Source organism: Leishmania major, chromosome 32 (genome assembly GCF_000002725.2).
Source record: "Leishmania major strain Friedlin complete genome, chromosome 32".
Classification (NCBI taxonomy): Eukaryota; Euglenozoa; class Kinetoplastea; order Trypanosomatida; family Trypanosomatidae; genus Leishmania; species Leishmania major.
Genome location: NC_007273.2, coordinates 1137616 through 1162467, shown reverse-complemented (window position 1 = coordinate 1162467; position 24852 = coordinate 1137616). Strand labels below are relative to the sequence as shown.

Here is a 24852-nt window from a genome sequence, read left to right as displayed (position 1 = left end):
TCCTTCCCTTGCTCCTCGCGCAACTCCTTTGCTTTTCATTCTTCACTGCCTCTCTTCAATGTTGACTTTGCCACTGCCAGCTTCCAGCCTTTATTCACTCTTCGATTTCCTCTAACACCATGTCCTCCGAGCGCACCTTTATTGCCGTCAAGCCGGACGGCGTGCAGCGCGGCCTCGTTGGCGAGATCATCGCCCGCTTCGAGCGCAAGGGCTACAAGCTCGTCGCCTTGAAGATACTGCAGCCGACGACGGAGCAGGCCCAGGGTCACTATAAGGACCTTTGCTCCAAGCCGTTTTTCCCGGCCCTTGTGAAGTACTTCTCCTCTGGCCCGATCGTGTGTATGGTGTGGGAGGGTAAGAACGTGGTGAAGAGCGGCCGCGTGCTGCTCGGCGCGACGAACCCGGCCGACTCACAGCCCGGCACGATCCGTGGCGACTTTGCCGTGGATGTGGGCCGCAACGTGTGCCACGGGTCCGACTCTGTGGAGAGCGCGGAGCGCGAGATCGCCTTTTGGTTCAAGGCGGATGAGATCGCGAGCTGGACGTCGCACTCCGTGTCCCAGATCTATGAGTAACGGTGATTGCGGACACGCTTTGAGGACGTAGCTGTACCCCCAATGAATTCTTCTCTGAAAACCACATCATAAGCCTCTTAAGAGGTTATTTTTCTTGATCGATGCCCGGTGGTGACCAGCACCATTCCTTTATCGGATTCACTCACACTCCTAGCGAATCATGTAGTGCGGTGAGAGTGGGCTCTGGAGGAGACTGTTGTGTAGCCATGGCTTCAGGAGAGAAAACAAAATACAAGGAAAGGCAATATGTAACTATGGGGTTCCCTTTTTTACTATGCAAAGTTTTTATAACTCCTGATCGGCAAAAACAACAACAACCGCCATACACCAAGAGCAAATGCTTTCTTCTGCGGACTGTGCTTCTGTTTTTTTTTATGAAGGAGTGACTCGCGCGATGAAAAGTGTGTGCGTGGGAGATGTATTTCCTTTTTTTGTTCATAGTGGCGACAGCTCACTGTTGACGATGACAGCACATAAACAGATGCTCATGGAAAGTGGCATTCATTCCTTGCCTGCTTCCATGGTGTTTCTATGCTTTTTTCTTGGGGTGTTGGACTCCTCGAAGGTCCGGTTTCATGGTGCACTGGTGAGGCGGTGCCTTGTAGTCTGCGCTCTGCTTTTCTCTCTCCTTTCTCACTCGAGTAACTGAGATGAAAGGCCCTTCAAAGGGCAAGGGGACAGTGACTGGGTCTCTTGTTGGATGCTTTGGCGCAGAAAAAAAAATCCTCCCTCCCGCTGTAGCTGGATGATCCAAGGTGCTCGGGACAGGGTCAAGCATACGCCATCTCTCACCAAGGTACCGCAGACCACCACCGCTCACAGATCGACTCAAGTCGCACACACAAATACACATACTGCCCACCAAGGAGTTTAACCACAGAAAAGCCGGTTAGAGGACACAAAGAAGCAGAACACGCATACACACACATAGAGATACAAGATGAAGGCAGGGCAGCTACTGTTGGTACGCGCCATCCCCCTCATCCGCCCTGTCAAGGTGGATCCTGCCACCAAGAAGGTACCAGCCACATTGCTCAAGGACGTAACGATGCTGTCCACGGTGACAAACGATGCCTTTTCAAAACGGTGCCAAGCAGTACTCCGAAGTGTCTCAAAGAGCAAACTGTACTCAAGTCGTTTCTGGGTGACCCAGCCGCAATCGAGGCGCTCGTGCAACGCCGTAGTTCTTCCGGGGCAGAAGCCAGCGGTGATTCACCTAAACGTTGAAAAGGTCATCCCTTTGAAGGTGGTCGATAAGAAGGACCAGAAGCAGGTGCTCGATGAGCATCCACCTTTCTTCGGCTCCGGCGTCGGCATCCTGTCAGAGCGGAAGAAGTGGAAAGCCGTTACGGCGGACCGACTAATCCGGCTTCTGAATGCAGCGGAGGAAGAGCGCGCTCTGTTTATTGATGTGAATGTGGCCAAGGAACTCGAGTTGAAGTACAACAAAAAAGACGTGATCGACATCCGCTCCGCGAGCTCAGTGCCTGTCTTCAACTCTGACCAGCTTGACGACCCATACAAGGGGGAGCCTCAGAAAGGCGTGGCACTAAACGCAGCGACCGGGAAGCGGCTCGGTCAGCCTGCGCACGATATTCTTCTCGGAGTCGGCATCCTTCGCGGCTACACGTCACCGATGTGGATCGCAGAGGCGCAGATGAAGTACCTAAATCTAGAACTCAAGGCAAACGCGGAGAATCAGGCAGTGTTGGCGCCAAACATGACAGGGATGATTGTTTCTCTTTCGGTTTTGCCTCCAAAGTGCAAGCGAGAGCTGCTCAGCGAGCTCAGGAGGCAGCGCCCAGACGCTTTTGGCCATGACGTTTTCTTCATGTACAACGTAAACGGGTGGGAAGCGACGCGGTCGCGTGCGCTTGTGCGGAACATGGCTGCCGTGAACGATAAGGAATACCCTTTCCACTTTGTGAATCTGAAGGATCTCAGACTGCAGAAGCCGCAGTACTCATCGGTCGTGACCCGGTTGACGGGCTGCAAGACTCCTCTCTGCGCGTCTGCTCTCGAAACCGCCGCTCTTGCTGCTACCAAATCGAAGGAAGAGAATCAAAAGGATGACCTAGTTCTTCAAGGAAAAAAGTTTCCCTTCTTCTTCGCCGAGGACGCGACGCGCCGTCGCTACTACAACGCCGCCTGCGTGACGAAGCCGTATCTGATGATGCCGTCTGTGCGTCCCATCGCCATCCTTAAAGGGCGGCTTCTTGGGCCCAGGGATGAGAGCATTCTTCGCACGTTCGCGCTGAAGAACAAGCTCTCCAGTCCCGTCTGGGTAACGGAGCCCGCGGCGGAGCGCATGGGAGTGCGTATCGCTGCGGCGCGCAAAAAGCACTACGTTCTCATCGGTGCTACCGCGGCAGATGCAAACCCCGACGAGGAGGCCGTAGATGGCTTCTACAACATCGACGATTTTGCCAAACCGGAGGAGATCCTATCCTTGTTCCCGAAAGCAAGCAAGAAAGTGCACTTCATGCTGGATACTAAGTGGCGCGCCGTGCTGGGCAAACAGCGGCAAGACTACCTTTCTTCGCTAAAGCGCGACGTACCTCTGTGGGTCTCGGTGAACGAGTGTCTAATGTCCGGCTTTGAGCCGAGACCAGGGTCTACGCTCCTTTCGTTTCCCACTAGCCGCAAGCGCGACAAGACGGGCACACGACTCTACAACTCGCAGCACACCACCGACCCGGTGCGCGTGATTGGTCTCTCCTCGGTGTACACGCGACCACAGGGGCTGACAATGTAAGAGTACTGCAAGCGTGTGGGCTAAAGAAACGCATGCGTATTGGAGAGTCCGTTTGGCGCGTTTTCGCTTTTTGTTTTCTCGCTCGTGTCTGCAGGCTGAGCTGCTCTCGCAAACGTAGCGGCTTCGCGCTTGAAGCGCTGTATTAGATGCTTTTTCGTTTTCGGTACTATAGATATAGATGGACACTGATAGAGAAGGGCATACAGAAGAAATCAATCAACTCCGGACTACTTATATGGCAGCAAGGCGTGGCTGCCGCGGCAGTGGGAATTGACCAATGCGGTGCTGCTGACCTGACAGACACCGCCGTTAATCCTTCTGCTTCTCCGCTGTTCATCTGGCGAGCAGGATCCTCCTTTCAGTGCAGCAGTCTTCACCCTTGCTTGCTTACTTTTCCTCGTATGCTATATGTGGGAATCGTAACAGCAACTGCAGCAGAGCATCTGTGAGCACTTCACGCCTCGCTTTTGCTCTTGTCTTCATCTGTCAGAGCATCATACTTCTCCACCCACTGCTCTGATATCCCCCCTTCCTCTCTCTCTATATCTGTGCTCTCATTTTTCTTTTGCTTTTCCTCTTTCCTGAGCACGGCGATTCGCATCATCTGCCAAAGCGCCCCCTTCTCTTCCTCCTTGTCGTTTTTATTGTTCTCTGAACTGGGACTGGGCGTTTTTTTTTTCCTCTTTGGTCGTCTTGCCGGACTTCTCTGCCATTTGTTGTGCGTCTCCTTTTCCGTGTCTTGCTCTCATTTCACCCCTTGCCTCTTCAGAGCCCCATTTTTTCCCGTGCCTCCTTCCGTATCTCGATGATTCCACACTGCTAGACACCGTAATTCCTACAGGATTCCTCGTTGCACCATACAAGCTACCAAGAGGTAATTAACAGTGCCTCGCCGCTCCCTGCTGCCTTCTCTTCAACGGCTTGCTGATTTGCTTTTGCTTTTTTGCGTTCTTCCCCGGGCTGTGACTGCTGTCTTGGTTTTCTTTCGAGTTTGTGTTTGTCCGGATCTTGAATCTGCGTTCCTTCTCCATTGATATAGCACCTTTTTCTAATCTAGTTGTGGCTTCTTTTTTTTTCATTTGGCTTGTCTGAAAGGGACACGTCGACAGGCAGCCGTGCAACTCCTCCTTTCTCATCTGTAGCAGCTCTCCACATCTGTACGGATAGCACCTCCCCTTTGCTCGACAAAAAGCCTGCGCAGCATCCCGCACGGCAGCAAAAAGAAAACGAGCAAATAGAGAAAGCAATAGAAAAAAACAGTTGCTATCTTAAAAGTAAAGATTAGACTATAGAAGACAATACGAAAATGAGCGCGTCTGTCAGCGAGAGACGCAACACCAGGGCGACAGCTTCCGCTGCTCCCAAGCTGAACGCGCGATATTCGAGAGTGCCCTCGGGAAAAATGACTCCCCTCGCCTACGGGACAAAGGAAACGGAAAAGGATGTGCAGCTGGCAACGTCGTCGTACTCTGCTGCGAGCGGGAGGGGTGTATCCAACGGGTCGTCCCTGAGTAGTGCTCGTCGCAGTCTTGTGCACACCGGCACCGCGTCTTCATCCTCACCGACAACGCAGCACGAGCCCAAGGTGGGCCGTTCGTCAAGTTTGACAGGCGGTGCAGTCTGCAGCTCATCTCTGTGCGTCACCTCTGCGCGCGAGCGTGCAACCACCGCACCTTTACAACGAATCAAGTCTGCCACGTGCACGGAGAAGCGGCGCAAATACGTGGTGGGAACAATGCGGCACTGCGGCTCTATCTATGAGGAGATGGCGAAGCAGCTTCTGGCGACCGGCCGTTGGTCGCACCTATCCGTCCGCCAGTGCTCTGTCACGAAAGCCCTCGTCATCTCTGAAACGCAGAAAGAGTTATGTGATACAAATATGCACCTGCTCCTTGGAGAGAAGCTGCCGTGCGAGCGGGTAATTGCAACCCGACGTTTCATGTCGAAGCGGTACCCGAGCCGCCTTGGCGAGCGCACCAACGCGAGGCGCTCCGCCTACGATTTGCGCTCCCACACGTCCCCAGGACTCCGGATGCCGATGGGCAGCGGCGATGACGGCGAGGTGCGCGTGGTGGACTTTGTGGAGAACACGCGAAGCATTACATTGAAGAGTTCAATGGTGACGGCGCTGCTAAAGCACCACAACTACAACTGGAATACGCTTGGCGACTATCTTCCTATGTCCTTTAAGCTGACGCCATGCCAGTCAAGCCGTGACGAGCGGCAGCAGTTGCTAGCAACATTGAAGGGCCGTATGCGGCCACTTCACGAGGGGGACGAGCCGTGCTTGTGGATCGCGAAGAGCTCTGCCGGCTGCCACGGCGACAACATCGAGATTTTTCGCGGTGACTACCGGGGAATTCTGAAGCTGCTGCGCTTCATCGACAGCCAACACGGCAGTCAACCTTGGATAGCGCAGCAGTACGTAGATCGTCCTCTCCTGTACCACAAGCGCAAGTTCGACATCCGGTGCTGGGCTTTGCTCCTTCGTGATATGTACGAGATCTACGTGCACGAGGAGTTGGTGATGCGCACCAGCAGCGTGCCGTACAATCGCGAAAGCGCCACGTCCAAGACTCCCACGGGTCGGCTGGCGCACATCACAAATCATTGCGTGCAGGAAACGAGCAAGATGTACTCGTTGTACGAGGAGAGCAACGAGCTGTGGCGGGAGCACTTGGATGGACTCATTCGCTACAAGGGAACTGTGAGAGCTGCAAAGCTGAAGCAGGAAAAGTACACCCCTCTCTGCAGTCCGCGGCCACAGGAGCCGAACCGCGGCGACGTTCCTTACCCGACACGGTACTCGAACGATTCGCGGGAGTCCCTGTACCCAATTCGCGAGGCGTACCGCGGTGACAGTACAACTGCCCCACGCTTCGTCAGCGTCCGTGATGAACCAACCACGATCACGCTCGACAATCACGTCATGCCGCAGATCCACTTTATCATTCGCGACTCGCTGCTGGCCGCACGGTCGCACGTGCCAGGTGAGCCGGCCATCCCCCCTACCCATACCTTTCAAGTCTTCGGATATGATTTTCTCATCGACGAGAACCTCAAAGTGTGGCTGCTGGAGATCAACGGCGCGCCGGGCGGCCCTGACCGCCTGAAGCCTGCGCTGGTGAAGGATACAATTGAGCTGGCGGTGGCCCCGTACTTTCCGGGTACGATGAACCTGAAAGCAAAGCGGCACAACGGCTATGTGCGCGTGTATCCTTGAGGCGTGAGTGGCAGCTGTCTCACTCCATTCCCCCCTTGAGCGTGCGTGTATGCGTGTTTCTGTGCGTGTGCAGGGTTTGCTCTGCGGCTTTCATAGATGCACTGGTAAGCTTCAGGCCTTTTCCCCACAAACGCAAAGATAAACACACACACACAAACAAGGAAGAGGAGGCACGCTTTAATGGTGCCTGTCACACGGCACCTACTCTTTCAGAGGAAAGGCCCACGTGCCTCGTGGTCCTGCGGCTTTCCTCCTTTTTCCAGTCGTACGTCTGTTCAGTGACGCACGTGCGGCGCACCTCAGAGCGAATTCATGCTATGGGAGCCCCTGAGCCATTCTGCCGCTGTTTCTCTCTTTGTGATGCACGTCGCTCACAGCTTTCAATTTTGGAAGCCTTCACACTCTCTCCTCTCTTTCCGCTCCCGCCATCTCTTTCTGCGCTGCTACCGCCACGACTCCGGCCCCCCTTCCTCTCATGTTGCTGCAAGAGCGGTAGAACCTTGTTTGCTTGTGTAGTTCAGTCCCTTTCTTTATTTTCGGTCTGCCTTTTCCATCTCCTTTTTCTCCTTGACTGGTTTCTGGTCTAACAAACAATGAGAATCCGAGACATCGTCATTATCGGTGTCGCCTTCGTGTGCAGCATCATCTGCTGGTCACAGGAAGGCTCGCTCAACTTTCAGCGAGGGTTTATGATTCCCATCTTGGACAATGAGCTCACGGAGGTGATCATGCCGAAGCCGATTCTGGTGGACCCAGACGGCTCAGGATCCCGCGTTCTCCTGAGCTCTACCACTGTTGGTTACCTGAGCATCTACAACACCTACTACTCGCGCCGACGCATCGATGAGAGTTTTGTGCGCCTCAACCCTTCTGCGGAGCTCAATGTGTACACCCCTATCGTCGGCATCGGCGCCGGCTACACGGAGCTGAACAGTAGCATTATGCTGTGCGCTGTCGTCACGGAAGACTATCAGCTCATAGCGGTCTCCATCCACACCCCCTCGCCCACTGTTCTGTGGAAGACCCAGCTCGTGGGGCCTCGGTACTGGAGCGAGCTTACTCACGCCTCCATTTCTATTGTCCCAGAGCGCAACTGGGCTGAAGATGTCGGCATGATTGCTGTGGCTGCCAAAGTTGTGGATACGTCAGGCGTAGAGATGATGATGTACTCCGCGTTTGACGCCAAGACAGGCGCGCGGCGCTGGGCGTACTTCTCTGACGGGGGTAACGAAATGAACGACGTGGTGCGCGAGGCAAACAACAACGGGACACAAACAGAAAACGGCGTTACAGATTTGCGCTTGCTTGACCGTGATGGTGCAGCCAAGGGTGGCATCAATCAGCACGATTACTTGCTAGGGAGGAAGTACGAGCAGCCGTGGACCACATTCCGTGAGTCTGTGATGGCTTCCATGCCGCATCGCTACGCCCACGTGTGGGATGCGCAGTTATACCCGCACGTTTTTTATCGAGCGAAGGCGCACCGGAAGGCGCGCTCTAGTAGAGGTAAGGCAGAGCGACGGGCTACATTTCGGTACAACGACCGGGTGGTGCATATGGAGACAGACGATGGAGGCAACCTGGGAAAGAAGCTGTCAGCATTGGCACTGTCACTAAGGCAATCCACTCAAGCCTACCCCGCCAAAAATGCAACGCGGCGGCACCGTCGCCCGTCAAACGTATTCGTGTTTCACGGCGAGCAGGGCGTAGAGGTGGTCCACATGTACACCGGCAGTACGGTGACAAGCGTAATGCCGCTGAAGGCTGGTGGAGCGTGCTACGATGACATCAACGGCGATTTGGTGCTCGAGTCTGTCAGCACCCAGATAGGCCCCCGCTCCGTCGTGTACGCCACACGCGGGATTGACCTGAAGTATGACTGCCTCGGCATAATCGAGGCTGGGGCGCCGTCGTCTGCAGATGAACTTTTCAACGCCACCGTGTGCAATACGCAGGGCCTCTTCGGCAACCTCGACCTCATTCACCACTTTGTCGACGGTGACATCCGCGGCGAGGAGGCGCCGCGCGCGCTCAACACACTGGAGCTTCTGGGAAGCCGCAATGTTGTCTCCTCCATGACGCGCGCAACTCCGCCTCTGATTCTGCAGGTCCAGCAGAACATGGGAGCCGGTCTACAGCAGGTAGAACGCTACGCTGCATTCATGATTGACACCGGGCTCGTAACCTGCATTGACCCATCGCGGAGGAGGGTACTGTGGCGGGCTCAAACAGGCGCACGCTTTGCCCCATCTCCATCTGACGACATGGCGGAGGCGAGAAAGAGCCGCTATCACGTGAATAGGGACGTGAAGCCGTTCCCGCAAATGGTGCCTTACTCGCTCATGCAGAAGAACCGCGAAACTGACATGACCTTCGTCGGGGGAGGAAAGGAGTCCTTCCGCCGCGTCGACACCTACGTTCTCGCAGTGGGCGACGCTGAGTTCTCCATCATCAAGACAAAGAACGGCAAGGTAACTCGCTCCGTTTCGTTGAAGGAGCCACCGGTGGCGCCGGTGCTCGTAGTGGACTTCAACGGCGACGGCACAAACGACCTCATTATAGTGTCGAAGTACCACGTATTCGGTTTTGTGGGGAGCTCTCGGGCGTCGTCCGAAACTGTTGCCGCCCTGATGCTTTTGCTGGTAGGGCTTCTCGGCATTTTGTTTGCCGTTCGCGAAAAGAAAATGGCGGAGGGGGACCACGACAATTACACGCTGCCCGTGCACACAGGCGACAAGGTGCAACGTAAGAGGACTTTCAAGCGCTCCACCGACTAAGTTGATGCCTGTCCTCATATACGTGCTCATGTTTTCTTCATCGTGTGCGCGTGTCTGCGTGTTTCACAGAGTACGGGACCGACATGCGCAAAGGTCCCTGTGCATGCTTTCTTCCATCGTTGTTTTATTGCTCGTCTGCTAGCGTGTGCGCTGTTAGGAAAGAGAGGCAGATGTGGACGGTTGTGAGTCGGGTGCGTGCGAGGTTCCGCGACTCAGTGCAGTCTTTCGAGGCCCATCCATGAGTCATCGCTATGCGACAAATGGCGACAGAACATCAGCACTGGACGATGTCTGTGCCTCTTTGTTGTATCTTTGCGCCAGCTGATGGGCGAGGGTGCGGGTACCAAAGTGTGTGGCTGTTGGCAGGCGCGCAGCTCTTCTTTCTCGTCATGGGGAAGCAGTCATCCTGACATATGACAAAATCGAGCAGCAAGGAACGCGAAATGGTGAGAAAACAGACCAGGATGAAAACAATGATCGCAGATTGCGAGGCATTGCAGCTAGCACGCAACGCTGCGTGCACTCGATGTGTCTGGGCGTGCGGGCACTCCTCCTTACCCCTGCTCATTTCTCTTGGCAGCCATGCGCACAAGGAAAGCCGCAACTGCTCGGGCCCGAGCCGACAAGCGAGCGTAAGAGCGCAGTCGCCGCTACGAATAACCGCATCCAGTGCTGCGGCGACTTACCCCTGCTCGTTATTGTTGTCATTCCTATTTCATTCGGATCTGCTTCTCTTTCTTCGCTTTCCGTCCGTCGACGGTGTCGTGCAACTTCTGTTTTGTCTCTCTTCTAGTGCCACGCTCATAGCAACGCCGACAAACGGGAGCCTCACATTAACGAGAGGGCGTGGCTTCATTCTTTTTACTCCTCTTCTCACTCAATCCCTGGAGCCACCCTAAAGCCCCTGCTCCGAACTACTTGGTTTTGTGCATTCGCACGGTCTGGTAGTGATTGACGAACGCTGTTCGCACAAGCTCCACTGCAGCCCGACTCACCCTCTCTGACTGCCCATTTTGTTTATTTTCCTTTCTGCGTGACTCTCTTGTTAAACGCCTCGTCCTCTGCAGTGACATTGTTCATTGTACGCACTAGCACGCACACGGCGTAAACTTTGGGTTCGCGAACCCAAAGCCCCCCTCCCTCCTCCAATACGTGCAAGGGAAGGAAAGCACCGATAGGGGGGGGCGTTTCAGCGGACCAGGGGCGCTCCTCCTCATCATCAAAAGACAAGACAAACGGCAAAGCGCCCCTCACTCTACGACCCGTCCTCACACGAGCTCAATAACACACAAATCGATTGTGGGCACCCCGAAGGAGCGCCCCATTGCCCAAAACGTAGCACAGGGTGATTCGCAGCGTTTTCACCGGCTTCCCCCGTTCTGTTGTTGTTTTCAGCTGTCCCGTCTGATTCTCTTTTCGCTGCTTGCACGAGGCACACTTGTCTTCAACTCTGGCAGCTGCATACCCAATTGCACGCGCTCACTCGCAGGACGACGATCGCGCCGCCATGAGCTCTGAAGGTGTTCTGAGCTCTGGGGACGCTATGGAGGAGATGGAGCTGAAGGAGAGAAACCACAGCATTGAAGGATCTTCGTTTACCGCCACTACCCGTGACAGCTTCGCCTCTGCAGAAGAAGACTCGACAGCGTCACAGGTCAACGAAGAAGCGTGCATGGCTACCGGCAAGCCGAGAACCGTAGCTTGGAATGGCACGTCTACGGCAGCGCATGACTACATCGCTGCTTCTACGGCTGCAACGGACGGCGAGGAGAATGCTGCCGTGGGGGCGCAGCCGCAGCCTCCGCTCGATCGACTCCAGGCTTATATTCAGGCGCTTGTGGGCAACATCTTGGAGAGCCTTCGTGGGTTCGACGGCAGCATCGCATGGCTAAAGCGCTCACACTCGGCGATCGCAGCCCACCTGGACGGCATCAACGCCGGGGCTGTTCCGGCCGCAACGGAGGAGTTTAGCGTTGCCTGGTTCGGTATCGCAAGCGCTGTGCTGCATGACTTGATCCAAGAAAGCGTAGCGGACATTTCCGCTCTCGCGACGCCGCCGCTTCCGTTCAGCGAGAATGAGGAATCAGCGCGTGGGTTGTGCGTGACGCCGCGCGATCTGTCCGTTGCCTTTGTCTCGGGTTTGCAGAGCATTGTTTCGGAGGTGATGAATAACGGCGGGTGCCATCGCTCGGGTGGCAGCCACCACTTCAGCCGCTACTCCTTGCGCAGTTTTGCCCATGTAAAGGAGATCAGCGAGATGAGCCGCCGTCTCATGGAGGAACACTTGACGCAGGGAGCACACGTGCCGCACGCGCTGCGCAACAAGTACAGCGACGATACGACCTCAATCGACTGCAAGGAGGACCTCTGCTCCATTCTCCAGAGGACTGCTGATGCGTGGGTGTGCAGCTTCTTCCCAGCCTACCAGCAGCGCTCTCGCAACCCGACAGAGGTGGCGCCGTTTCTGTGGGGAGAGGAAGAGGACGCCTCGCGCCTCAACCTGGAGCTGTTCTTTTACTGCTTGTACTTTGCTTGTCAGCAGCGGAGCTTGATGCAGAACAGGGAGGCTCTTCCGCGCGGCGTTGTGGTGCCGACGGCGTGGATCGAGCAGCTGCTGAGGTGGTCCGCGCAAGCGAAGGAGCAGCACTGCTTGGCCTCACCCGGGCCACACCCACCTTTTCCGGGCCCGATCGACACGTTCGCGCTCATGACAGTCTCGCCGCACGACCCGCGCCGGCACTGGCTTTCTCTAGACTCGGAGCGATACCAGGTGATTCCACAGGCTCTGTACAACTCCTTCTTTGACTTCTTTGGCACCGGCCCCAAGTACGTCATGTATGGCGCCTTCTCTCTGCGGGAGCGCTGTCTTCTCATGTGGAAGCCGCTTCCGCTGACCGTGTTCACGACATTTGAGTGGTGGGAGCGGAACGAATCGGACGGAGCGCTTGACAAGTACAGCGTAGAGGTACCTGTGGAGGAGGCACTCCTGCATAGCGACATGCGCGAGGTGTGCCACCTCGCCTGGGGTATGATGAGGGAGGAGGAGGGCATGATGTCGGAGAAGGTGGCCAGGGTGTGGTTTGCGGCAATCAACGGAACCGACACGGTGCGCATCTGCTGCAAAGGCCTCTACATGCTTTCCGTGAAAACAGGGCCATTCGCGATTACAGAAAAGGGGGATGGGATGGACCTGACCGTTCAGGAGATATTGCAGCAGCTGCGGCGGCGCATCGAGCAGTATATGCCGGAGAGCGTGGAGGAGTGGAGGCTGCAGACGAGCGGGAAGGTGCTCTTGTCCCTGGTGCTGACGCTGAACAACACAAACGGCGACGACCGTGGAGGCGAAATTACAGGCACAATGGAGGTGGCGGCACACCAATGCGGTGTGTGCGGCCTGACCAATGTCGGCAACACGTGCTACATGAACAGTGCCCTTCAGTGCTTGTCGAATCTCACCTCCTTCCGCACGAAGCTTTTGACGCTTCCCATTTCGCACTTTTCACAGGCGGTGATAACTCTGCTACTCATTAGGTTGCTGACAACGATGTGGTCTGGGCAGCACTCCTTCGCAGAGACCCGTGAACTTAAGGAGCAGATTGGTATGCAAGTGAAGCGGTTTTCTGGCTACCAGCAGCAAGATGCGAATGAGTTCATAGAAGTTCTCCTGGATCACCTGAGTGAGGAGTGCAATCTCATCTCGGAGCGATGCTACCGACAGCGCGAGGACAGCGACAAGGCGATCGCGACGCAGGAGCTCTCCACCATCTTCTGGAGCAACTTCTTGGAAAACAACAAGTCGTTCATACCACCCCTCTTCTTCCACCAGTCGAAGACCGTCTTCACATGCCTCACGTGCGGGGAATGCAGCACCGTCTTCGACAACAACGTCACGCTCTCCGTCAGCATCAAAGACCCGCCGCAGCGGCGCGCCATGAGCGTGGATGTTATGGTGGAGCTAAACAAGCCTGACTACGCGGCGGAGCTCGCATCACACAGCGGCTTCATGGCACCGCTATTTCGACCTGTGAAGGGGGGCGCGGCCCGTGCGCACGCGCTGGTGACGCTGAAGGTTCACTTGCTGGTGCAGCCAGACAACACGGTGCGCGAGCAGGAGGTGGAGGAGGCGCTTCGGCAGCTGCTGCTGAGCAATGCCAGTTCTAGCAGCGAGGTGCTGCGTTTTTTTCTGGACGGCTCTGCAGATGAGATGACTGCGGAGGAGGAGAGGCAGAGGGCAAGGAGTGTGGCAGCGCGTGTGCAGGTGGACGTGCGCGTAATGGACATTCCTGATCATGGCCGCGTGCTTGCTTGGGCACGGTGCTACCTGGCGAGCGCAGAGCTGAGCGTGGCATCTGCGCCGCCACCGACTACGGTGGGCGCAGCAGGGACGCCTGCGGCACGTGTGTGGTACTTCATGAAGGACGCCCCGCTTCCCTTCACGACTGCCATAATGGGCACCCCGGTTTGGGTCGACGAGTTTCCGGCGTCTTACGGTGCGGAGCACCCGCAGCCAGTGGCCGCAGATGCCGCCGACGCGGAGGAGCTCGTTTTGGCCAGCGAATCCCGTGATTGCATGACCGCCTACGCGGAGCACATCCGCACGCGCTCTTTAGAGGTGGCGACAGCACTTCTGCAACGCGTTCCAGAGGACGAGACGGACGAAGTAGCGCTCTTCAATTCCACAGAGACTCTAAGTGGAGGGGTAGGGTACGTCATGCCTCCATCCCACAAGGACGAAGCCAAAGAAACGCTGGCGTCTGCAAACGACGCCGGCGCAGCGGCTGCATCCATTGAGCGGGACATCAAGATAGTTCAGCGCATTCTCCGCAAATCCGCATCCGCCACCGTCACAAAAACCACATCCCCGGGAGGCGACATCAACGCAGACGCGACAGGGAGCGAGGCCTGTGAAAAGGCGCTAGCTTCCGCGGCGGTGACGACCACCATTGTCGTGTGCATCCAGTACGACTCTGCCAAGTATCAGCTCGTCACCGACGGACGGAGGTCGGACGCCTTCGGACTCCGCGGCGTAGGTAGTGACATGACACCGGAGGTGAAATGCTCGCTGCACGAGTGCTTGTCGCACTCTATGCAGCCGGACCTGCTGCGGGGCGAGGATGCGTGGTTCTGCCGTCGCTGCAAGGAATTCCGGGAGACGAAGGTGCACCGCACCCTCTTCCGTCTGCCCCCGTGCCTCATTGTGTCCTTTAAGCGCTTTAAGATGCACACGTACAGTGCTGACAAGAAGAACACTACAGTGCAGTTCCCCAGCGAGCTCGACTTTGCGCCGTACCTGGACCCAGAGGCCGCTGGACTTCAGACGGAGGGGACGAAGTACCGCCTGCGCGGTGTGGTGTACCACACCGGGTCGCTCAGCTTTGGGCATTACACTGCGGCCGCCTTCAACGATTCCGTGAAGAAATGGGTATACTACAACGACACACACGCGACGATCGACAGCTGCGACGCCCCAGCGCCGAATGGGGCGTACATTTTGTGTTTTGAGCGCGTTGAGGCTACGGCAAGCCCAGCGTAATACTGCCCGTCCTCTGCTAGTCTCTACTGGAGGTGTGGGGGTAGGCAGAGTGGTAAGGAAAGGACAGGGGAGAGGGTGAGGGCACTGCTTCACACAGCAGCAGGCGAGGGACTCGTATGAAGAGTGAGGGTGGAAAAAAGGAGGAGACAAGCCGTCCGTGTTTTCTTTTGTGTGTGTCTCTGTCGCGCGACACCGCACACACACACACACACACACACACACACACACAGATGTGCGTCTATAAAGTCTCGATAGCTCACCTCTGCGAGGAAGGTCTGTGAAATGCGCTAGGCATCTGGGAGGTGGCCATCTTTTATTACTCACCCTTTCGCTCAGCCCCTCCCCACCCTGTCTCCCTCGCACTGCCTTCTCTTCCCTTATGGGGAGCACGTTGTGCAGAGGAGGAGGATACCGTGAGACAGGTGGTGTTGTTGGGGGAGAGCCCTGCTTTTACCACTGCATGTGCGTGTCTGTAGCTGTGTGAGCGTGAGTGGGACTGTGGCGCAAAGGGGTGCGATAGCTCACCTGCCTGCTTTCTCTCGGATCGCTGCTGTGGCGTGTCGCCTGTGGTAAATGCCGCTTTTTTTTGTTATGTTGCCCTTTTCTTGTGGGGTGTTGTACGTGATGTGAGGAGTGCCCTTCTGCTTTGGGGCTTCTTTCTTTGTTGCATGAAAAAAGACGCTTGTGATGGGGGAAGGCCGAGGGGAAGAGGGTAGAGGGTGGGAAAGGGCGATGAGACCTTGTGGAGAGCGGGTGCGACTGAGATGCAGCAACCGCGGACGTTTGCGGTTGTTCCTTGGCCATTTTCTCTTCCTTTCTCGATGCTACTCTTTCTACTTGCCCTCTCACTGATTCATTCTTCGGATGAGTCGTTGTCGCGTGCCAAAAGACGGAAGGGGTGGAGTGGGGTGCACAGCACCTTTTTTTCTGCCGGAGCGCGCCGTGTCGAGGCAGTTGATGGTTGATCGCTGATGTCGGTGCGTGAATGCGGGATGATGGGCAGCGCAAAGGTCCTCTCTTTCGTTTTCTCGGTTCTCTTTTGCGCACCTCATGTGATGCTGCCACTGCTGCGGTCTCCCTGTTGATGCCGATCGCTTCTCTTCCATTTTCTCCCTTGTATTGCTTTCCGGGCTGGCACGTGTGCATTTTGTGTTTGTCTCGCTCCCGAGTTCGGCTGCTTCTACCCTCGTCTTTGCTTTTGTGTGTGCGCGTGCGTCTTCTCCCCGGATTCTCTTCTTTCCTCTCCCCTCGCCCGCTGCACCCTTTTGTTTTTTTTCTTCTTACCCCTTTCGTTGGGTCTTCTCTCGCCTCCTGTTTCGAAAAGGCTGCCTTTATCGATACGTAAAAAAGAGCACTTGGAGAAATAAGCGGGCACTTCCTCACAGCATACGCGCATGCAAGCTCCTCCTCCTCGCCACCAAGCAAAGGCGAATACATATCCCCCCCTTCTCTCTCGCCCCCGAAAAAAAAGGCGCCCTCATTCTTTCATTCGCTGTTTCACCTGTATTCAAGAAGATGGAGATGGGGTGTAGAAGCGAGAAGCACGGCCACACGCAGAGGTGCCGACGTGCCCATGCAAGACGCTGCGCGACGCATTCAATGATCCGGTGAAGGGAATACAAAATACGAATGAAGGTGAGCGTCGGTATGTGTATTGGCATGTTGTATGCACGCTGTTTCTTACTCCCTCTTCGCGGAGAGGAACAAGGAAAAGCAAAATAGGACACAGTGTACTGTCATTCGTTATGATGCTGCGGTGAGGGCCTTCGAGTAATAAGCTCGAGCTCGCAGCGTCATGCTTCTGTTTTCGAGTGGGATAGCTTTCGCCTTGCTGCACTTCCTAGGCGATGAAGTCAGCTGAGAAGGGCCTAAGAAACTCTTGCAACAGTAGAGAGGAACGTGTGGAGCACAGTAACCTCTCTCTGCGTCTGCAGCCCTCCGTTCTACACATGGTTTGCACTGTGCACATACAACCGAACTCTATGTGTCGTTTCGCTTTACTGCAATCTCGCCTTCCTTTCTTATTTTCCTTCTCTTACTCGTCCCCAACGCCCCCCTTCACACACACACACACACACACACACACAAACACACGTGCGCCTTCCACCCCATTGCGCGCGCACCCGTTTCCCTGCGACTGTCATGAATGCCACGAATCTACGAAGTCAGGACGGCCAGCCGTGTTTTTCTCCGCCCCGCTTGCACTTCGCTGACTTCATTGCTCCGGGTTGTCCTTTTGTGCCGCTAGGCCCAGTTGTCTGACGTTTTTTCACTTTCTCTCTCTCTCTCTCTCTCTCGTGCTCTTCTCCGGCACGGCGGTCTCCTTCCCCTCTCTCAGCATATCACATTTGCGTCCTGCACTTCGCATTCTCTTTCAACTTCTTGGAGGCGGGGGGCAGTGTAGAACAGAGCACGCCATCTTCAGGCCCAGCGAAAGGCGACACCCTTGCGGAGGCATTCTACCTCTCGCCGCCGCTTCCTCTCCCTCCCTTTCGTTGGTGGATAGAATCATCCTGGCGTACATTGGTGGACTTGGTCATGTCAGTGGTGGCTGCCAAAAAGAAGGGCGCAGTGTCCGACACTCTGCGCCGCTCGCAGATAGCGGATGGCATCCTCGGTGCACAAGACCAGGGGGCGCGTCAGCAAGAACAGATCTTGCATATAACCGAAGAGAACAACCAAATCAAGAAGGAGATCAGTGCTATCTCTGGCACGCATTACGACTATGTCAAGGCAGATAAGCTGGCGTCGTTGCAGAGCGATGTTGACGGGCTGGAGCGCCGCTACCAGTTTGAGAAGATGCGCAAGAATGATTTGACGAAGCGGTACCAGCTGGCCCGCATCGACCTCCTCCACAGCCGCAAGATGAAGGGCGGCATCAATGTAGAGAAGGAACAGGCAGTGGCGGTGCAGCGCCAGGTCGACATTCTGGAGAGCCGGCTGGATCAAACGTTAGGTCAGTTCAACGATGCGCTGTCGTATAACAAAGAGCTGCGCGACCGCATCGACGTCATTCGAGAGGAGCGTCGCGTGTTCCTGCGCGTGCACAAGCGCATGGAGGACGATTTGAAGACGAAGAAGCGCCTCATGGCCGAGCACATTGAGAAGTCGAACAGGGATATGGACGATCGCGACGCGCAGCTGCGCGAGGTGGAGCGGTTGCGCGCTGCGCTGGCCGAACAGCGCCAGGCCTACACCAATCAGCTGCGCGACCTGGACACCGCCATGATGGACATCAAGGCCATGCGCGATGGGCAGACGGAGATGCAGCTCGAGCTGGAGGCGCGCGAGTACGAGTTTGGCGAGCGCATGGGCGACACGAAAGCCGCCCGCGCTCAGGAAGAAGCGGACACCTCCCGGCGAGCGATTGGCGCGTCGGTGTCCGGCAACGGCGAAGATCCGGCCTCCACGACAGGTGAGGAGGACGACGAGGACGACACACACACATTGTTGTGTGTGGAGAGAGAGTCCGCCACCATAACGAGCATTCTTGCTCAGATCAAGGACGACCTGCAGACAGACGATATCGACGAGTTGCGCACAAAGTACTTGCACACGGGCGACCTGAACTTCTCCATGTACAAGTACGTCAACGAACTGTCTGCCAAGAAGGAGGCGCTGAAGGACAGCATCCGCGACCTGCAGCGTCTCCTGAGCGAGGAGGACGACAGCGAGCGTCAGCACCGCATTCTCATCAAAGGGCTCGAGGAGGAGCTGGCAGGCACCGAGTCCAAGCTAGATGAGATGAACTGCGCCACTGTGCAGCTGCGCGACGCCGTGCAGCGTACCGCAGCCACGGCTGAGGATGTGTATGCGCACATCGGGTGCCCGCAAATGGCCGATGGCGCTGTGGAGGGTGAGGAGAGGTGCACAGAGGCCAACATGAAGCAGTTCCTCGGCACTATTGAGGAGCGCGCCACGCACATCTTGATTGCCTTTCAGCGCCACCACCAGTTTTCCGCGAACTCGCGCACCTCGGTGGCGTCGTCTTCGCGCGTTACCCGAGATACTCAGTCTCCGAAGGAGGCTGTGCAGAATTTGGAGGAGGAGGACAACGCATTAACTGCCAACACGACAGACTCCCCACACGGCGAAACTCTGCAGATGGCAGAGGACTGGGAGGTGGAGGAGAGCCCCATAATGCCGATTGCCCCTCAGACAGCCCATAGCGCCGTATCGGCACGGAATCTTGTGCGCATGATGGAGCTGCCCAGCGCCAGTCTGGCTGGCGGGACGACAGATCGCGACAGCAGCCTCTACGCTGACCAGGATGACGATCACATCATCTCGCACGAGGACATCCGTAAGCAGATGGAGGCCCGCCTGGCTACGATGCGTGAGCGTGAGGAGCGCAACCAGCGAAAGAAGAAGGACGCGGCTCAGAAGGCCAAATAGGCGACAGCATGCCAGCAACACGGCAGCCACAGCCAGGTGAAAGCAGAGCGATGGATATGCCGGAGTGCAGGAGAGCGTACCGCCGCCCTCGTGTGCGTGTGCCGGTGAGATCTTGGTGCCGGAGGCAAAGTGCCCAGCGAAACACACACGCACACACTGTGCACAGCGATGGACGCGTTAGCTTTACGCACCGCTTCTTGCTTCTCTTTCTTGCGCGCACCACAGCTCATCTCACATCTGTCAGCACCCCCTCTGAGCGCTTTCCATTTCTTTATCATGTGATGTAGAGCTCCACAGTTGAACGCTTCAAAAGGAGGTTTGAAAGAGGCGAGGCATGCCGGGGAGGCTAGCAGGCATGTGTGTGTGGGGAACTCAATGATAGTCTGCGTCACTCAGCGACATAAACATGCACATGCAGACACAAGTGGTCACACTTAAATGCCACATCCATCGCGTCATGCACACAGAACACTGAAGGGAAGAGAGTTGCCGCGTCAGCAGATGCAAGCACGCACACACGCACACACAGGGAAATGAATGGAGATGGCACGCAGCACAAGAAAAAAAAAACGACTAGCAATGGAAGAGCTTGTAGAGGGAGAGATGCATCAAGCGAGAGTGAGGAGAGAGCCACTGCGATACCCATGCCCATACACGTAACTTTGAAAGGGATAGACTTCATGACGGAAATCTGTTCTTGTATGTGTGTATGTGTGTGGACGCGGCTTTTGCATGGGCGCCGCTTCTGTTGCTCTCTCTTTCTGTTTGTTTTTTTTTGTTTCGAACATTTTCTTCTGCGTCTGACTTGCGTGCATCGCTCGACTTCATTTTTGTGGGTTTTTGTGTCGCAAAACGCAACCAAACAAACGGGCAAGACGGCAACAGCGGCAACAAAGCAGTTCTGTGGTTGTCTTTGGGGGTTTCTCTGCTGCTACAGAAAGCGTCTGGCGGTGGCTTGGGGTGAGTGTAGGTTGGTTTTTGAGGAGTGTTCGTTTTTTTTCTCGTTCGCTTTCATTTTTCGTTTTAACTCTGCTTCTCCTCATCCATAGCCACCACCACCACCACTGCCCCCACGTCATCCACACACAGGCTCACGCAGACCGTTGTTGTTCCTTCTCTCTTCTGCGCCCCTCTATCTGTCACGTCTGTGTGTCTTGTTGTCGCGCTTGGTTTTGCATTATTGTCCTCGACCCATGCTCTTTCCTGATACCTGATTTTCTTGTTCGTTTTCCCCTCCTCACTTCTCTCCGGGGACGCAAATGGCTCGCAACCGTATGTTAACTGAGTAGTACGCACACACACATATCATGTATAGTTCAGGCCACATCCCTGCTCTCTGTTGTCCGTCTCCGCCTCCTCCTTCCCCCATTCCCGCGTCTTTCTCCTCCTTTTCGTCTCTCGTGTATTTCTTTCTCTCGGTTTGGTTCCCTTTCGTATGTATTCAATTTGCTCTTGTCAACGTAACACACGCACACACACACAGACACAGACACAGACAGACAACACAAAACAAAAAGAGGCGAACAACACCAACGCGCCGCAAACTGTATCGGCTCCTTGGGACTGCCTCCTCCACCTTCTGCCGCTCCCCTGTGCGTGCACTCCCCTGCTTCTTGATGACCACACCCTTGGCACTTGTCTTGTTAGCGGCTGTGGGTGGGATAATCGGGGCTGTCGAGGTGTGCGTGCAGAAAGACGGTGTGCGAGAGACATATGGAGTCTCCTCAAAGCACATCCATTTGTGCCCGGCTTGCGTGAGTTCCCAGTCGCCAGCTCGACGGGCACACACACACACACACACACGCACGCGGCATCGTGTGCGATGCAACGGTTGCATCAGACAGCAGTGGTGCGATGACTGGCTTGTGTGCATGGTCGTTCTTTGAAATCACCACTTGCTGCCTTTGTTGCATTTAAGGTCAAGAGCTCCTGTTGTTAATGACCCGGGTTTTTGTTTGCGTCTACAGATCGACTCTAGATACCTCTTCCCTCTTTTTCTTCTTCGTTGATGTATGCATACGCGCGCTAAATCTGCTCTGGACATTCGCGGCAAACTGTGCCTTGCGGTGCGCCGTGGTCACATGGTTATCGGCCGTCTCGGTCTCTCTGTGTTTGACACGCTACCCCTAACGATGCGTCTGCGTTGTTTATAATTGGCATGTATGTGGGACATTCTGTGACGCACACTGGATTCGCACATACCCACGTTCGACCACACGCACAAACACACACACATACGACACTCTTTGCAACTTGCCGGGCATAGAACGTCTCCATTCGCTCACAGTCTCACAAGACACCGTCAAGACTATAAGGCACGCCTGGCAGGATGGAGGAGCGTGGTGATGCGTTGATGGCGGAGGCGGAGAAACAGCTTAAGAAGCGCTCGTGGTTCTCGTCGAGCGACGCGAAAGTTGATGAGGCGCACGACACGTTCCTGCAGGCTGCCACGCAGTACAAGGCCGCTGGCAATTTCGCGAAGGTGGCTCAGGCGTACAAGCGCGCCTCTGAAATGTCCCTCAAGAACAAGAGCGAGAGTGACCAGGCGGTGGAGATGGAGGAGGCAGCAAAGGCATACGTCAAGGCCGGCGATGCAAAGTCGGCAGCAGCCCTGCTCAGGGACGTGGTGGACATGTATGACAAGGCTCAGAAGTACACAAACGCAGCCAAGGCGTGCGCTGCGCTGGGCGACATAACCATGGGCGACGAGGCGATGCGGTGGCTGCAGCAGGCCGTGCGCTACTTCCGCAATCAAGGCGCGAAGGTGACAGCTTCGGAGATTGTGCTCAAGATGGCGGACATGAAGGCGCGCTCTGGCGACTACGCTGGGGCGCAGCAGATCTACGACCAACTTGCTCGCGAGGCGCTGGAGGACCGTGTGGCGCGCGGCAACGCACGCAAGCTGTTCTTTACGACTCTCTTGTGCCAGCTGGCCCTCATGACACCGGAGAGTCTCATGGAGGATGTGGATGCGCTCGAGGAGCGCTTTCAGGAGTACCAGGAGCTGGACACGCAGTTCAACACGAACACACGCGAGCACATGTTTATGACGGACGTGATTGCAGCGATCCAAGGCGAGGACACGGCGATGTTCGACGAGGCGGTTCACGAGTACGACTCCATCTGCCCCCTGGACGACCTTCGCGAGAAGATGATCCTCAAGGGTAAGCAGGCTCTTCGCGAGCGGATAAGTGACCTGCGGTAGGCGAGGGTGCCGCGCACTGCACAGGCCTCTCCCACCCTTTCCCAACCTATGCATCCTCCTTTTCTCTCTACGAGGGCCACACTTTTCCTTCTCTTCTTGTTTTTGTGCTGTCCTCTTGCTTCTGTCCTGTTACTGGCGCTCTCGCCCCACGGCTCTCATCGTCGTCATCTATCGCTACGACGGCTCACCTCTCCATCCCCGCTTTCCTTTACTCGTCTTACGACACGCTCCTCGTGGCCTTCTTGCTATTCTTGCCTTTTGATTTTCCCTTCACTGCGTGCATGTATGTGTTCTTGTCTGCGTGGCGAGGCCACAGATCAGACATCAGGGGCAACCGAGACGATATCCAAACAACAGCACCAGCAAAGGAAGGCATTATGGGCAAGGTGGAAGGCATCCAAGCAGTGGCGACACGCAACCGTTGGGAGGTGGGGTCCGTTTCCCTCTTCTTCGATGTGACTTTTCTTTTTTTTCCCCTCTTTTTTCGTTCGCGCCTTCCATCTTTCCTCCGCCGCATCACGTCCACCCTCTACCTTTGCTTCTCTCCGTCTTCACTTCCCCGGCTCGTTCCCATTCACGTGTGAATGCCTGCGACCGCGCGTTGGTGCTTGTTCGTGTGCCTCTTTCGCTTTCTCCGCACCTGCCGAGCCCCTCCATCGCTAGTTTCACTGAGCAACATGGATGCACGGGGTCGACACATCGCCTGCAGACACCTCTTCAAAACTCACATGCGTTGAGGGAGCTTACCATCCACTGCACCGTGACGTTCGCTTGTATTACATCCGCCAGTGTTACTGCATTCACTGTTGAAGGGCGCATCTTCTCTCCGCTTCCGCACGTGTATTTTTTTTTTCGCCGCTTCACCGCCATGCCATCGTCGTACGTGTGCATTCTCCACTCCAGCAATGGCCACTACACGGACAATTTAGTCGGCAACGCGCTGCGGTGTGTGCATGCGCTGCAGTGCAGCGTGCGCACCGGCGCACCTGACTTCATTCCATCCATCGCCGTCTTCTTTGCGGACCCGCACAGAGGCGCCAAATGCGTGTACTCTTCAGCCGTGCCAGACCGCAACCACGCCTTGGATCGATTGGGGGCTACATACCCCGTCTTGTCAGATGCGACAGGGTCGGTGTTCTCCCCCGAAGAGGACGGTGGGGGCGGGGGGACGGGGGGTGGCACCGCAGAGAGAACCGTCGCCTTTGCGCAGCTTTTTCGTTTGCGCTCTCCGCAAATTCTTCAGCAGGCGATATTGCGGGCAGCACAGGAACACAACAGCACCGTGCCAACCGCTGGTGCAAGGGTGGACGCATCTTCCGTGAAGGAGTTCAGGGAGACCTCCACTGCACCCTCGGCATCTGCGTCGCCGTCTCCCGATGCTCCGAATATGTGGAGCTCGCTGGCGGGGGCGCTACTGGCCTCGCTCTGCTATCTGCGCGCGCACTCCAGCAGCGCTTTTCGGGCAGCGAATAGGGATGAGGCAGACGCCGAGGCGGGAGAGGCACCTGGCGAAGCGGCTTCCGGGGACTCCTCCAGCAGCGATGCTGTGAATTTCGCACCTCCGCCGCGCAGTGCTGGAAGCGTTCTTGTGTTCAGCGACGCGAAGGCAGCTGCTGTGCCGCCGTACAGTGCGGAGTGTGCTCTCGCCATGGCAGCTGTGACAGCGAGCAAGATGGGCGTGACTGTGTCGTGCTTCGGTGAAGCCGTGGTGCACACCGACTCGACAGAGAACCGCCTTGTGGCGCTAGCCTGCAGCCTCGGTGGCTTCTGCGCTGGCCGGTTCAGCTTGCATGACCTCGGCCACCTGCTGGATGGTGCGAGTGCTGCCGTCTCGCTCATCGGCAGCCGGGCCCGTCAGAGGCGGGACCGTATTGCTTCCCAGTACGTCGTGGGCCCTACTATGCTCCCGCAGGCGCCTCTGCGAAAACGTCGCGCGGTGGCTGCTGCTTTGGCAGAGGACTCAACAGTCGATTTCAAGAGAGCGACGACGGAAGAAGTAGATACCGCCGTTGCCCTTGACGCGAAGGACGACGAGCACGCCTCCTACCTGGGCTGGTTGTGCCCTTCATGCATGGCGGTCATCTATCGTCCCTCAACAGAGGTCGCCGTTACCACGACTTCGGATTCTCGCACCGAGGACGGCGGCGGCAGCGGTATGGGCCAGGCGATGGGCCCCAGGTGTCCCTATTGTAGCAAGGTGTGAGCACAGCGGAACAGGAGGTGGCCACTCTCCAGCTCTTCTCTTGCAGCTCGTACGCGCACTGTTTTTTGTTTTTCTTCGCAACATTTGTGCGACTTGTGGTGCTGGGTACATGAGCAGCTACGCAAACCAAGCGATGCCTTTTGAGGATGGTCTGATTCTGCTTTTCGCCCTTGTTCTCATGTTCGT

General features: G+C 56.2%; 8 protein-coding genes across 8 annotated transcripts; all 8 read left to right on the top strand.

Moving 5' to 3' along the window:
- Positions 1-119: 119 nt before the first annotated feature.
- On the top strand, positions 120-575 carry LMJF_32_2950 (nucleoside diphosphate kinase b; the record flags this gene model as incomplete). Its single annotated transcript, XM_001685567.1, has 1 exon — positions 120-575. The coding sequence occupies one exon, from the start codon at positions 120-122 to the stop codon at positions 573-575; it is 456 nt and encodes a 151-aa protein (XP_001685619.1).
- A 940-nt stretch (positions 576-1515) lies between these two features.
- Positions 1516-3330, top strand: LMJF_32_2940 (conserved hypothetical protein; the record flags this gene model as incomplete). Its single annotated transcript, XM_001685566.1, has 1 exon — positions 1516-3330. One exon carries the CDS (start codon positions 1516-1518, stop codon positions 3328-3330), a length of 1815 nt encoding a protein of 604 aa, XP_001685618.1.
- A 1735-nt stretch (positions 3331-5065) lies between these two features.
- Positions 5066-6553, top strand: LMJF_32_2930 (tubulin-tyrosine ligase-like protein; the record flags this gene model as incomplete). The annotated part of the gene is made up of 1 exon (XM_001685565.1): positions 5066-6553. The coding sequence occupies one exon, from the start codon at positions 5066-5068 to the stop codon at positions 6551-6553; it is 1488 nt and encodes a 495-aa protein (XP_001685617.1).
- Positions 6554-7146: 593 nt separating this feature from the next.
- Positions 7147-9330, top strand: LMJF_32_2920 (conserved hypothetical protein; the record flags this gene model as incomplete). Its single annotated transcript, XM_001685564.1, has 1 exon — positions 7147-9330. The coding sequence occupies one exon, from the start codon at positions 7147-7149 to the stop codon at positions 9328-9330; it is 2184 nt and encodes a 727-aa protein (XP_001685616.1).
- Positions 9331-10837: 1507 nt separating this feature from the next.
- Positions 10838-14863, top strand: LMJF_32_2910 (putative ubiquitin hydrolase; the record flags this gene model as incomplete). Its single annotated transcript, XM_001685563.1, has 1 exon — positions 10838-14863. The coding sequence occupies one exon, from the start codon at positions 10838-10840 to the stop codon at positions 14861-14863; it is 4026 nt and encodes a 1341-aa protein (XP_001685615.1).
- Positions 14864-17401: 2538 nt separating this feature from the next.
- DC2 (putative outer dynein arm docking complex) lies at positions 17402-19258 on the top strand (the record flags this gene model as incomplete). Its single annotated transcript, XM_001685562.1, has 1 exon — positions 17402-19258. The coding sequence occupies one exon, from the start codon at positions 17402-17404 to the stop codon at positions 19256-19258; it is 1857 nt and encodes a 618-aa protein (XP_001685614.1).
- A 2329-nt stretch (positions 19259-21587) lies between these two features.
- On the top strand, positions 21588-22463 carry LMJF_32_2890 (putative SNAP protein; the record flags this gene model as incomplete). The annotated part of the gene is made up of 1 exon (XM_001685561.1): positions 21588-22463. One exon carries the CDS (start codon positions 21588-21590, stop codon positions 22461-22463), a length of 876 nt encoding a protein of 291 aa, XP_001685613.1.
- Positions 22464-23331: 868 nt separating this feature from the next.
- On the top strand, positions 23332-24666 carry LMJF_32_2885 (conserved hypothetical protein; the record flags this gene model as incomplete). The annotated part of the gene is made up of 1 exon (XM_001685560.1): positions 23332-24666. One exon carries the CDS (start codon positions 23332-23334, stop codon positions 24664-24666), a length of 1335 nt encoding a protein of 444 aa, XP_001685612.1.
- Between the last annotated feature and the right edge of the window lie 186 nt (positions 24667-24852).